The sequence below is a fragment of the Neolamprologus multifasciatus genome, chromosome 15, assembly GCF_963576455.1.
Source record: "Neolamprologus multifasciatus chromosome 15, fNeoMul1.2, whole genome shotgun sequence".
NCBI lineage: Eukaryota > Metazoa > Chordata > Actinopteri > Cichliformes > Cichlidae > Neolamprologus > Neolamprologus multifasciatus.
In genome coordinates this window covers 35401550-35414255 of record NC_140453.1, presented here as the reverse complement: position 1 = coordinate 35414255, position 12706 = coordinate 35401550, and the positions used below count along the sequence as shown (strand labels likewise).

The window sequence follows — 12706 nt, the reverse complement described above, 5'->3', positions numbered from 1 at the left end:
TGGAACACCTTCTGGGGGGTGGGGGTCCTCGGAACCGCTTGGTTGTCTTAAAACCCACTTTTATTCTTTGGCTTTTAACCTCAGTGAGACTTAGTTTCTCTTGTAATGAAATTAGTTATTATTATTATTATTTTACTTTTGCTTTTATTTGGCTTTTATTTATATCTTATGTACTTTTATATAGTTCCTATGTGCAGCACTTTGTGTCAGCTGTGGTTGTTTTAAAGTGCTTTATAAATAAAGGTGATGATGATGATGAATGTCTTTGGACAGTGGGAGGAAGCCGGAGTACCCGGAGGGAACCCACGCAAACACGGGGAGAACATGCAAACTCCACACAGAAAGACCCCGGCCTGATGTTGGAATTGAACTCAGGACCTTCTTGCTGTGCGGCAACAGTGCTAACCACCGTGCTGCCCTACTCCGGCTTCCTCCCACCGTCCAAAGACATGCAGCTTGTGGGGATAGGTTAATTGGTTAATCCAAATTGTCACTAGGTGTGAATGTGTGAATGAATGTGAGTGCGAATGGTTGTCTGTCCCTGTGTGTTGGCCCTGCGACAGACTGGCGACCTGTCCAGGGTGTACCCCGCCTCTCGCCCTATGACAGCTGGGATAGGCTCCAGCGCCCCCCGCCACCCTAAAAAGGATAAGCGGAACCGAATGGATGGATGGATGGATGGATGATGATGAATATAAAGAAATAATAATAATAAAGATCAATCAAGTGGATCAGTATGGCAAAGCTGTAATGATCCACTTGGAAAATTAAATCTGTTGGGCATTTCTCTTGGACTTCAGACAAAACAAAAACAAAACCAAAAACATAAGCTTTATTCTGGGATAGTTTTGCACATCTCTGGCTGTAAATACAAGGATTGCATGAATTGAAATGTTGACCAAATTATGGTGCTGCATACACAGGTTAGCTATTATCAAAAATAATTAGACTAACCACTCAGGGGTTCATGGAATTACAAAATATCACATTTGAAGGCCAATGCATCCAAAAGCTGTTAAGACATTTAGCTAAAAGTCACAGAAATATCACTCAGGACCCAAGAACCAAGTCGTTTTGTATTCATACAACAACATGAGTCATCTCACAAAGAAGCATAAACATTGCTGTTTCACATCACCTTTATTATCTCAAGACAACAATACGTATCATTAAGTTGCAGTTTTTCCAAATTACTCTCAAATAGACAATTTACGCAAAGAGCCAACACTCTTTACTCTTTGCCTTTATGAACTCTTTACACAGTTTCAGGCACACTGTCACAGGGTGGTCCGGAGGCTGGCAAGAGGACAAGGACTCAAAAGCAGGCTCAGTAAACTCAGCGATCAAATTACACGTGTTTTATTCCGTGAGAACAAGAATTATTTACAAACACCTAAAACCCACAATGACCCGACAAGATCTATCACAATTATCTACTACCATATTACTATATACAACAATAGGGAAATCGCTTGGGAAGTGGCGTGGAACAGACATAGGGAAGCACTGAGACATGAAAAAGGCACGGAAGACAAGTTTGGCCAAGGCAGGAGCACAGAGTCTCTAGAGCACAGGGAAAACAGGCTTAGTGAGGAAAACTGAGGCAAACTGAGGCAGGGCAGCAGTTTATTTGCATCAAAGCAGTTTTTCCGGCTGGAGGAGAGAGTCGTGGACCCGAGTTAGTGGTAGTGACAGGGAAAGATTCGAGCTGCATATCCAGAGTTCAGAAGCAGTTGACGGGCAGGTCTTTGAGGCTGGAGAAAATCTGTGTACTGGCAATGCAGTTTCTGTGGGTGGAGTGAGTTCCCAGCTGGAGGCTACCAACAGCGAGAGTGACAAGGCAATACATAAATAAACTATGTATAACATATAACATAGTAATTATGTTATTTAGGTACAACATAATTGATATGTTCAGAGATATAAACTGCAAACTGCCGTGTTCTGTTCTCCACTATTTTTGACACTGTATCAGCCTTTGGACTCATTTCAAGCCTGTGTATGTTCTGCGCTATAATTTAACCCTGGAGAACCCATGGGGTCTAATCTGACCCCATGGTTTCCCTAGTAAACCAATGGGGTCGGATCTGACCCCATGGGTTCTCCAGGGTTAAATTGATATTTCTTGTTCACGTGGTTGCCTTTTCCGTTGATAACTAAAGCAACTAACTGTTTGAACCATTCAGGAGTTTCAGCAGTGGCATAAAAACCTCCTCTCTGCACCTTTCTTGTGGTCTTCATCTGTGCTCCTAATGATCTCTGTCCACCTCATCAAACAACCATGTCATTTCATCTTCTTGCTAGACGTATTTTTCAGTCCTCTCACTGGGAGGCCATTTGGTGATTCAACTGGAGGAAATGATTCAATATCATGAAACGGGGGAAAATAGATGCTAACTGAACATCACTGAATTCCATTTGTTTTCTATTTCAGCAATTGCTTCATTGTATAAGTCTAGCTGGTTGGTCTGTGGCAAAGCTGGAGAATGCTCCTTGTGTATTTTGTGTATGACACTGATATTTTAATTTCCAACATGTGTTTGTTTTGAAGTTACTTTGTAGCTGATGGTTATTGATGCTGAGAAGACAGCTTCCAGTTTATAACCTCCACTAACTCACAGTTCATTTGAATGTTGCACAAGCAGGTGGTGAAGCAGGTTACAGGGATGTTGTGTAGTTTACAGCTGGTTGTAACACCACAGTCCTGTTACACAGGGAGGGACTGTTCCTATGCTGGACTCCAACATTGTTATTTTTGAAAGTAATTTCTAAACATACATGTATCAGTCCTTTAAAATAATTTGTCCAAACACCCAATGCTAAACTGTAGCATCTGGAAAAATATAATGCGGTAGTTGATAACATAATGTTTTAGTTTGTCGAACATATAAATTGTGATATATATCTTACTAAATGAACCAAGGTGAAAAATACATGTATGATGATAAATAACTGCCTTAAAGATGATAATGTAAAAGCATTCAGTGACAGCAAACTGGACATTTTACAGAGAAGTACATAATCAAAAGTTAAGGACCAGTGCAACAACTCTCTTAGGCCAGAAAATGGACATCAGGTTACATGTGACACAGCATCCTCTAGTATATTGGATTGTCAAAATAGATCTTCAAGGAAGAGGATAATTCCTGCCCTCCAGCTAAATGTATTAACAAAATAAGCTAGTACTCTATAGATGACCTGCAGGAAAATGAACAAATTTGAGGGATATCGGATTCTTTGCAAAGCTTATTATACGTACTTCCTAAATTATTCCTACTCTTTGGTTTGTATGTTGCTCATTCGGTCACTGAGCTCATCAAAGTAATTATCAACAAAGCGAAGCATCTGAATGACAGCGCTGAGCAACAGGATGTCACAATTCATGTCCAACTCCAGCTCCTCGCTGTAGTTCCTCACTGGAACAACACAGGACAACGGCACCCCGAGCCGAGAGCTGATCTCCTGCATCTGTATGACAGAACACGAGAAAATAAAGTATTACTACCCTCATATAAAACGTTTATTACTAACTAAAAAAAGTGGTTAAAAAAAGGTAAAAACCCTAACCACATCTTTTATGTAGCCACTCTTATACACGTTTCTCACATCCTCTTTCACCAGTGGGCAGGCTTCATCTACTTTAGTGAGGAGGACCAGCTGAGGAATACCTAGAAACAAAGTGAGCAGGAATATCATTTCCAAAATGATCTAGATGTTTGGATGGATTTTTAGCGGAATATCAGAATTTTAAGGTTGCCTTTCTTTAATACTTCCAATATGGTGAATGGTATTTAGAGATTCAGATCACCCTGAAAACATTACACGATTCTGTGGTGGAAGTCACTGCACGGGCACAGGAACACTTTGTAAAAATATTTTAAGTGAAGAAATGCAAAGGAAAACTTTAACTATATAAAAAATGTGAAACACTTCTACTTCTTCTATAAAAGATAAACTGGAGTGAAGTTGAAAGTTGCTGTAATGGTCCAGGGTCTTTTGCCCAGAGTTATGTGGGGTCTGAGTTTTGAAGTTCTGTTTAACCATCTTTGAGTCATCAAGTTTACGTTTCATTTATTCTTCTGAACTCTGAAATCTCTCGTAGGTTGAGTTTAGTATTTCCACTGTTTGTTAGTTTTGTTAATCATGTTTGTAGTTCCAAGTGCTTTGTTTAATTTTGTTTCCTTTCATGTCCAGTCTGTCTTAGTCTTGTCTGTGCATCCTCCCAAGTGTCCCCTGTATATACTCAGTGAAATCTGAATCTTTGTATTCTGTACTTTTAGTCAGATTTTGACAGTCACTCTTCTTCTCTTATATTTAGTTAGTTTTTTCTCCATTTATACCCATCTTCCTGTATCATTTACCTTGTATATAGTCTATTCATGTGTGCATTGTTTAGTTGTTGTTTCCATTTAGTTATTTCCCTTCTTGTTTCCTCTGATTTGTTGCTGTTTCATCTTTTTGTTTCTCCTTATGAAGTGAGCTGTCTCTTTGTTTACTCTGTTGTCTCTGTCATGTTAGTGTGTTTAACTCCTGGTCCTTGTCTTCCACTGCTTCCTGTTTTATTTTGGTGAGTTCATGTCCCTCGTCTGTTGTCTTAAGTTTTACTTCCTTTGTCTCATCAGTTGTTATTCAGTTCATCTCATGTGTCTCCACTTCCCTAATCACCCTTTAGTGTATATATTATATATCTCCCTCTATCTTTCTTCAATGTCTGTGTCAGTTTCCTAGTGGTTTTTCCAATGTAGCTTTCAGTTCCCATTTTGTACTTTTGCCTTTATTTTTGTACTTTTGCAATCAGACTCAATAAAGTCTCATTTTGCATCAAGCTCATTCCTGTCTGCTGGTGTTGGCTGCATCGGGGTTGTCAGTCCACATGACTGAGTCCGCACATTTTGCAAACTCATGACAGTTGCTCAGTAGTGTGTGGCTATTTTTCCCCCATGCGGAGAAAAAACTGGTAACTGCACATGTATAAATATCTTTGTTGCAGAGAAGCGAGACTCAGTTGTACTGACCCATTAAGTTGACCTTTCTGCGGATAGAGTCTAGCTTCTCCTCCAGTCCTGTGGGCATGATGGAGACCTTACAGGTATCAATAACATAGACCACACAGTGGATCTTGTCCTTGAGTCCAGGAGATGTGCGATAGCTGTGGGCCTCAGGATGCAGAGGAGCTGAAGGGTTGAACTAAATGACACATTTGGGGAGAAACAGAGACACAGTTTGAGCCGACTGCTGACAAATCAGTGTTTTATACATTCAATACCTCGCTGATGTAATGTAGCACCTGATAACAGTCTGGCAGGTGACCTTTGAGGATGCTGCTGAGGTCATCAATGTCAAGCCCCGCCCCTTTGCTCTCCTCCAGTCCCATGGTATCACACAAGATTATTGGCAGAGGTTTCCCTTCACGCCCAGCTTTCACAGAGTAGGAGCGAAACTGTTTACAGTGCAATGAGAATGAGTGACAGACCACTGAAATCAGTCACAATAAGTGGAAATCATCAGACAGCAGACACAGACCTGTGTGGTGAGGCTGGTGGAGGAGGAGCCAGATATGGCCTGGCTGGTGACGTGGCCTCTGAATACAGAGTTGACAGAGTTAAATAAGCTGGACTTTCCAGCTCCAACTGGTCCAATGAGCAAAACTCGAGACTGGGTCACAGAGCTGACTGTGGGTTTGTAGCTTTTAATGCTCTCAATCAGTTCTGTCCTCTTCCTGTACAAAATAATGAGATATATAAATTTTCCATTTTGCGGAAGTTGTTTTGACTGTGACAGTAATGTTTAGTGTACAGGGAAAACAAAACATGGTAATCACAGTTGCAAGTAAACATGGGAAACAGTGTTGCATAGTATTTTGCATGGATGCTATCATAATCTTAAATACTTTGTAGAGTATGACATTCAAATATAGCAGCTTGCTTGTTGTGCATAACCCATCAGGCAGAATGGTGGCTCTGTCAGACTTACGTAGATTCCCAGATGACAGTCCTCCATGGCCTCTCAAGTTCAGTGCTTTCTTAAAGATAAAACATAAATAATAAAGCAGTTTTATTATTATTATTATTATTATTATTATGTTATTGAATTTAATAAAAACATTACAACTCTATAGATCTTCTGGTTTACTGTTGTTTAAACATGAGAAAATATAAGATTATCATTATTATGCATATGAGAATCAAAGAATCACAGAGAATTTATTAATACTGGAGGGATTAATTACGGAGCCCCGCAGGGGACATGGGAGAAAAAAAAGAATTAAGACGGACTTTTGCGAGATCTCGCAAAAACTTTTGTGAGATGTCGCAAAACAAACTCGGGATCTCGCAAAAGTTTTAGCCGCATTCTTCGGAGGCTGCCAGCTCAAAGCCGACCGGGAGGTCGAGGCACGATGTGCCGGGAAAGCGGTGTTCCTCCCGGCTGTAGTAGGTCTCAACCTCCCGTTAGCTTCGAGATAGTGGGTGTCAGATCTCCAAAAACGTCGGAGCACTTTTGCAAATATGGGATGTCTTGTAAACCGAGCAGGTATCTGACGTTTACACAACTACATTCACGCCTCAAAATATCTTAAAAGTGTGTTTTGTGACCCAGAAAGAGTAATATTACAACTAAGTAGCTGCCGCCATTGTTGGAATTCAACTTTTGCGAAATCTCGCAAAACTTTTGCGAGATCCTGAGTTTGTTTTGCGAGATCTCGCAAAGGTTTTGCGAGATCTCGCAAAAGTCCGTCTTAATTTTTTTTTCTCCCATGTCCCCTGCGGGGCTCCGTACTTAATAAACTTTTTTATCTTGAGTTTCTTTAGAGTGTATTGTGATGTGTTGCTTTTTGAGATCTTTTACCTTACAACATTTTGTCAACCAGCTTCAATTTAAGTGATTTCATTATTCAGCAGGTCTGTTACTAATTATGCTTGGATGTTACCGTATTGTACTTTTTGTACGGTGACTAGGGATGGGTATTGATAAGATTTTCACGATTCCGATTCCATTTTCGATTCTGTTTAACGATTCGATTCTTTATCGATTCTCTTATCGATTCTTTTTTAAAACAAAGGAGAACACTAAGGTCGATTAGCTTAGAACTTTGTTTATATCTTCTCTTTGAACAAGATAGAAATTTAGGAGTAACATGGCCTTACAAACCCAACAGTGAGATCTTAAGAGATCCAGCCTGTGGCTCTTCAATGGGGTGTCATGGGGTCCCCAGGGAAAAAAATTGTAAATGTAAAATAATAAAATAAATATTCTTCTGTAGCAATAACAAAGTATAACATAAATTATTCTGTAGAAATTACACAAGAATATCCAGTAATGTCCCTGCCTACAATTAAACACATTCACTTATCTGCTGTGGCAAATGGGTGCAAGCCTTTGACCACAAACTTAGTCACTGGTCGGCAGTAGCGGTTTTAGATACGGGCGACACGGGCGGTTGCCCGGGGCGGCATCGTGGTGGGGGGCGGCATCACGGGCATTGGCAAAAAAAAAAAAAAGAAAAATGCTCGTACACTGACCTGACGTCAGCCAGCGCATATTGGGAATGGCACAGGCACCGATCGGTTTTCTATCGCTCATTTGCTGGGAGTAAGGGCGCCCTCTGTTTGCGAGGTGCGCCTGCTGCTTGCGGCACAGGGAGGAGAGGGCGGGGCGGCGGGGGATTCTCTGACCGGCTAGAGCAGCATCTAATAACCAACTCGCAAAATAAAACAAAATAAATACAAACCAACAAAAACACCAGACATTATGATACAGACTTATAATTTGCACCGATATTTTTTTGAAATTTTAATTCGAAAAAGTGAGCGCGAGAGCCCTCGGTGCGGCTGCTCGCTGCGGAAGTCAAAGTAAACTTTATTGTCATCTCTGCTACATACAGTCCAGTATATAGAGAGACGAGACGACGAGGCTCCAGTTACAGCAGTGGAAGTAAACAAACAATATATATAAGAAGAGTAAGAAAATAAATATACACTTTAGGACTCGGGGTAAAGGGATCAATAACAATTTAAAATTTACAGTTTGATGATTTAAAGTCTCACACACAAGCCGTCGAAAGGCGAGGGGGGCTGGCTGCTTCCAAATAGAGCACATTTCATTTATAATGTTGTAAATCCAAGCCCATTATGTATTGATGATTTGAATCCTGGGTTGTGTGAAATTTCAGAAATGCACCCTAGACAAAGTGAATCTGTGAACTAAGGTGTCGGTGTGTTAGATCATGTTGTGGTGATCCTTGGGTTGAGGGATGGGTGTTGGGTGGGATGAGTGCAAAATTTAAACCAGTGGAAGATGGACAAGAAAAGTTCAAAGCCATCAGGTCCTCAGTTTAGAAAAAAGAGAAAAGAAGAGGAAGAGAAACGAGAAAAAGATACAGGTAAGCAGATGTGTCATTGGATAATGGCAGGTCATCCTGAAACAATCAGAATCAGAATACTTTATTAATCCCTAAGGAAATTATGTGCGTTAAAGTTGCTCCAAGAAGAAATGGTAAAAATAGCAACAGTAACAGACTAAACTCCAAACAATACATTATCTTACAGATTTTAATATTAATTAGTCATTGTCAGTTGTTGATTTGTCCTGTTCTCATTGTATGACGAATTATGATGGCTGTTTGGTAGCCGTTTGCATACTATGCATACTCTCTCTCTCTATATGTGTGTGTGTACAACAGCTTTATGTTAATGTACAATCCTTAATATGTTTTGTCTGTGTGTGTGTGTGTGTGGGGGGGGGGGGGGGGGGGGGGGCGCCAGAGGGAGTGTTCGCCCAGGGCGCCAAACAGGCTAGGACCACCACTGCTGCTTGGTGACATTCGTCTATCCTGGCCTGAAAGGAGACGCTACCGGTAGACTGCAGCGACAACTGGCAGCATCTGAGCCAGACTCTGTCTCTCTCATCATGGTCACCTAAATGCACAGTAATGGCAGGTTTTGTAATAAGGCAGATCGCGCAAACATAATATGCACTCTTAGTTGATTATTTACCTGCCGCATTAACGGGAGAGGACGTGCAAATGTTACCGCTGCTGCTGGGTTGAGATTCACGAGTCCGGAGCGGAATTAAAATCACGACATTCATTTAAGGTCATCGCGTGTTTTGTGAGCAAATGCTTTTGCATATTCGTAGTGTTTCCCTTAAATGAAATATCTACTTTGCAAGTATTGCAAGTTGCCCTGTTGTCATCCGTTCTTGTAAAGTGTAATCAAAGTTTTGAGCGTTTGAGCCGCCATGTTTCCTGCCAGGTAAATGACGCTCCGCAACGTGGTGACGTCATTCGGGGCGACTGGAATCGATAAGGGAATCGTTTGCAAAAATGGCAAACAATTCCAAGGAATTGAAACAGGTCAAACCTGTTCTCAACAAGAACCGGTTTTCGATACCCATCCCTAACAGTGACACATCAAATTTATCAACACTAACCTGCAACAGCTAATTGACTATGTGGCTTCTTATGTTGAACTTACCCTCCACTTGGTAGACTTCACACTCAGTCAGGTTGAGGTCATTTCCATGCATCTGTGCAGGAGTGAAATTGTAATAATTTCCTGGATTGCTATGCACTACTGCTTGGCTTCCATTGACAAGAACCAGTGCTTCTCCAAAATAAGGCCCAGAGTTAGCTATCATTCTCACTGCATGTGCAGTACTAGTAACTGGATATTTAAGGAGCTTTTCACCATTGAAGGTAAAAAGAAAAGCCTGATCATCATTCACGTACTGCCCAGACTGACTAAAAGGTTGTTTGGTGTAGCCTCCAAACACAAAACCAGAGTTGTTGTAGCCCACAGACACAGTGGGAGAGCGGTTGTCACATCTTTGGTGAAATGCTGCACCGGTGAAGCTGTGGATGCTGGCCTTGTACAGCAGCTGTAGTTTGACTCTTCCCAGCTGAGCGCAGATTGTTCTCTGCTGGCTTTGTGTTAGCTTGCTGTTCATATTGGACACTTGGTTGTCTGAGAAATCAATAAAAAAACACATACACACACCACATGAGCTTTAGGTCATTAGTAGCATTTCACACTGTTCTTGATTAGAATTGGCCTACTTTTACTTTCTCCTTTTGCATTTGTTGATCAGAACTTACTCTGTACTTTCAAATATAGGTATTATCTTAGCTGCTATCATTCAGGGGCATAATATATATTTTCATAAGATAGCAACAGAGTTGGCAAAAGTACAGACATTCTGTACTTAAGTAGAAGTACAGTTACTAATGTTAAAAATACTCCAGTAAAAGTTGAAGTGCTGATTCAATTTCTTTACTCAAGTAAAAGTGAAAAAGTACCAGCTCTGAAATGTACTCAGAATAATAAAGGAAAAGTAGCTCTTTGGTGGATGTGTCTACCAGCTATTTTTGTGCAAAGCTAACTGAACCTTGTGCTGTATTAATGTAATAATAGCATAACATTAGTAGATGTGAATACAAACTTTATTACAGTCTAAACCTCAATTTGAATAAATGTATTCAGCTTAAATTGGTTATGTAGAAGATAAATAGAGAAAAAAAGCGACTTTGCCTCTAAAGAGGAAAATGAATATGGAAGAGGTTAAAGTGGATTCAGCAGTTGGGGAAACTCTAAAATCAGTATTAATTGCTCAGTGTGGGGAAAAAAAAATCAAAACTCACAATCATTTCTATTGAGAGCTACAGTAGATTTTCTTAGTGTGCAGGCTGTGATCAGCTGACCTGCTTCTCTCTGTGGATTTTTACACCTGAATTCAACCAGATGTAAGAAGATGTTTCATGAGTTGTCCTGGCTGATTTCCATCCTCTACACTGACAGTATTCTGTTTAAACTAACTTTAAACCCATCACAGTACAGCAAACTAACCTGTGTATCCTCATGTACAGACCCAATATCTGATTTAGAATAGAATTGAAGGCTCGCAATGATGTGAAATAATAATTCCGCTCAAAAGCCATAAAACAAAACTAAGCCTGTTTTGAAAATGGAAGGCGTAGAAAGTACAAATATTTGTTTAAAATTGTAGGAACTTAAATTAAAAGGTTTTCAGAAAAAAACCCACTCAAATAAAGTACTGATAGGCTACCTGAAAATTCTATTTAAATACAGTAACAAAGTAGAAGTCATTCTTCAGTCAAAACTGCCCCCCATTTCACCTTAAAAATTTAACATTTAAAAACAACGTACATTCTTTATTTCCTTCAGATGTTTCTTTCTTGAAAGAACCAGATGTGTGTTGCTACTTTGGTCTGAACAAAATAAAATAAATGAGGTGACATAACGATGTCATAAGTTTCGATTTCCAGACAGACTGGCATAAGGATGATCACACAATGTTTCTAAAACTATTTCTCCCACTCCATCAGAAATCCTTTAACACATTATTCTTAAAGCTTTTAGAATAATGCATACATTTCACTATATGAAAAAGGCGGTGAACTTAGCAATAGCTACTAAATCTAATCAAGTACATCACAATAGTTAACTCTAGTTGTCCTTTCGGGACAACTAGAGTTAAGAAAAGTCTTTCACTCAAAATTTTAAATTAAATTAATAAAGCTCTTTAACATTTCCACTCTTACCTCCTGTTCCAGACGGATGAGGGAATGTGAGGGATCGCTGTCCTTGCTGTAAACGCAGGTGTGGCAAGGTAGTTATTCCCAGAAGAATTTGTTTCCCGTGCGTCGGGAGCGCACACTGGGCACGGAGAGCGAATCCATTTGACTCCGCCTCCATTTCAACCAACTAGACGTGAAAGTAGTGATATTTTAATTTAGCGAGAAAGTGAAATGAGTGAATGAGACACATTACATAATCGTTCAGTTTGTCGGTTATAACAGAAAATTATACATTCCCACTTTCTCACGTGGTATCACACGGGATGAGACGTTTCACCTAGAAAGAGGATAATCAGTTCCGTGTAAACTCGATTCATATAAACTTTAACTTTCATTTCTGCTTTCCAAAGAACTTAAACTGAAAGTGTCCAACTGGAAGATGTCTCATAATAAAACACGGTGTCTGATGTTTTTATTGCATTTCATTTCAAAACAAATACAACATGAGCCATTAGTTAAGCTCATATAAGATACACTTCCTCTGAACTTTTCGTGTGAAGTCTGATCTTCTTCCCATCTGTGTGTTATGATCCGAGTGAGCGATAGGAAATTCTGCTTTAGTTTACTTCGGATCCCTTTGTTATGCCCTTTATACTTTTGTCTCTCTCCATTTCTTTAAAATAATACATTTCACCGGATTGATAATAAAACTTTAACTCTCATTTCTGCTTTCCAAAGAACTTAAACTGAAAGTGTCCAACTAGAAGATATCTTAAGCATCTTCTAGTTGGACACAGTATCTATAAAACACCGTGTCCAATGTTTTTATTGCATTTTAGTTCATTTCACCGGATTGATAATAATAATAACAATCTCAAGAACAAGAAGCACAGTACCACAGCATGTTGTTACATGGCAGAATCATAACTTTCTGTTTCCTGGTAGACCACACCCAGCTTATAAACTTTGCTTGTCCACGAATTATTTACCACATTTGTACTGGTTGCAGGCATTTTAAAAAAAAAAAGATGTCTCCTCTGCAGGTTTCAATCAGTGAACAATAATTAAGCTATTATTCATTAATTAACTACCAATAAACTATATCAAAAGGAAAATGACATTCATAATCTAATCATAATCAAATTTATAAATGTATCAATGACATGCATCTCT

At 39.7% G+C, this 12706-nt stretch overlaps 1 protein-coding gene across 1 annotated transcript; it reads right to left on the bottom strand.

Annotated features, from left to right (window-relative positions):
* Window positions 1-2021: 2021 nt before the first annotated feature.
* Window positions 2022-11735, bottom strand: LOC146502575 (interferon-induced protein 44-like). The gene is made up of 8 exons (XM_085132704.1): window positions 11558-11735; window positions 9474-9962; window positions 5974-6022; window positions 5524-5719; window positions 5288-5440; window positions 5016-5187; window positions 3568-3668; window positions 2022-3468 (listed from the first exon to the last, which is right to left on the bottom strand). Exons 1-8 carry the CDS (start codon window positions 11709-11711, stop codon window positions 3274-3276), a joined length of 1509 nt encoding a protein of 502 aa, XP_084988830.1. The 5' UTR covers window positions 11712-11735; the 3' UTR covers window positions 2022-3273.
* Window positions 11736-12706: the final 971 nt, after the last annotated feature.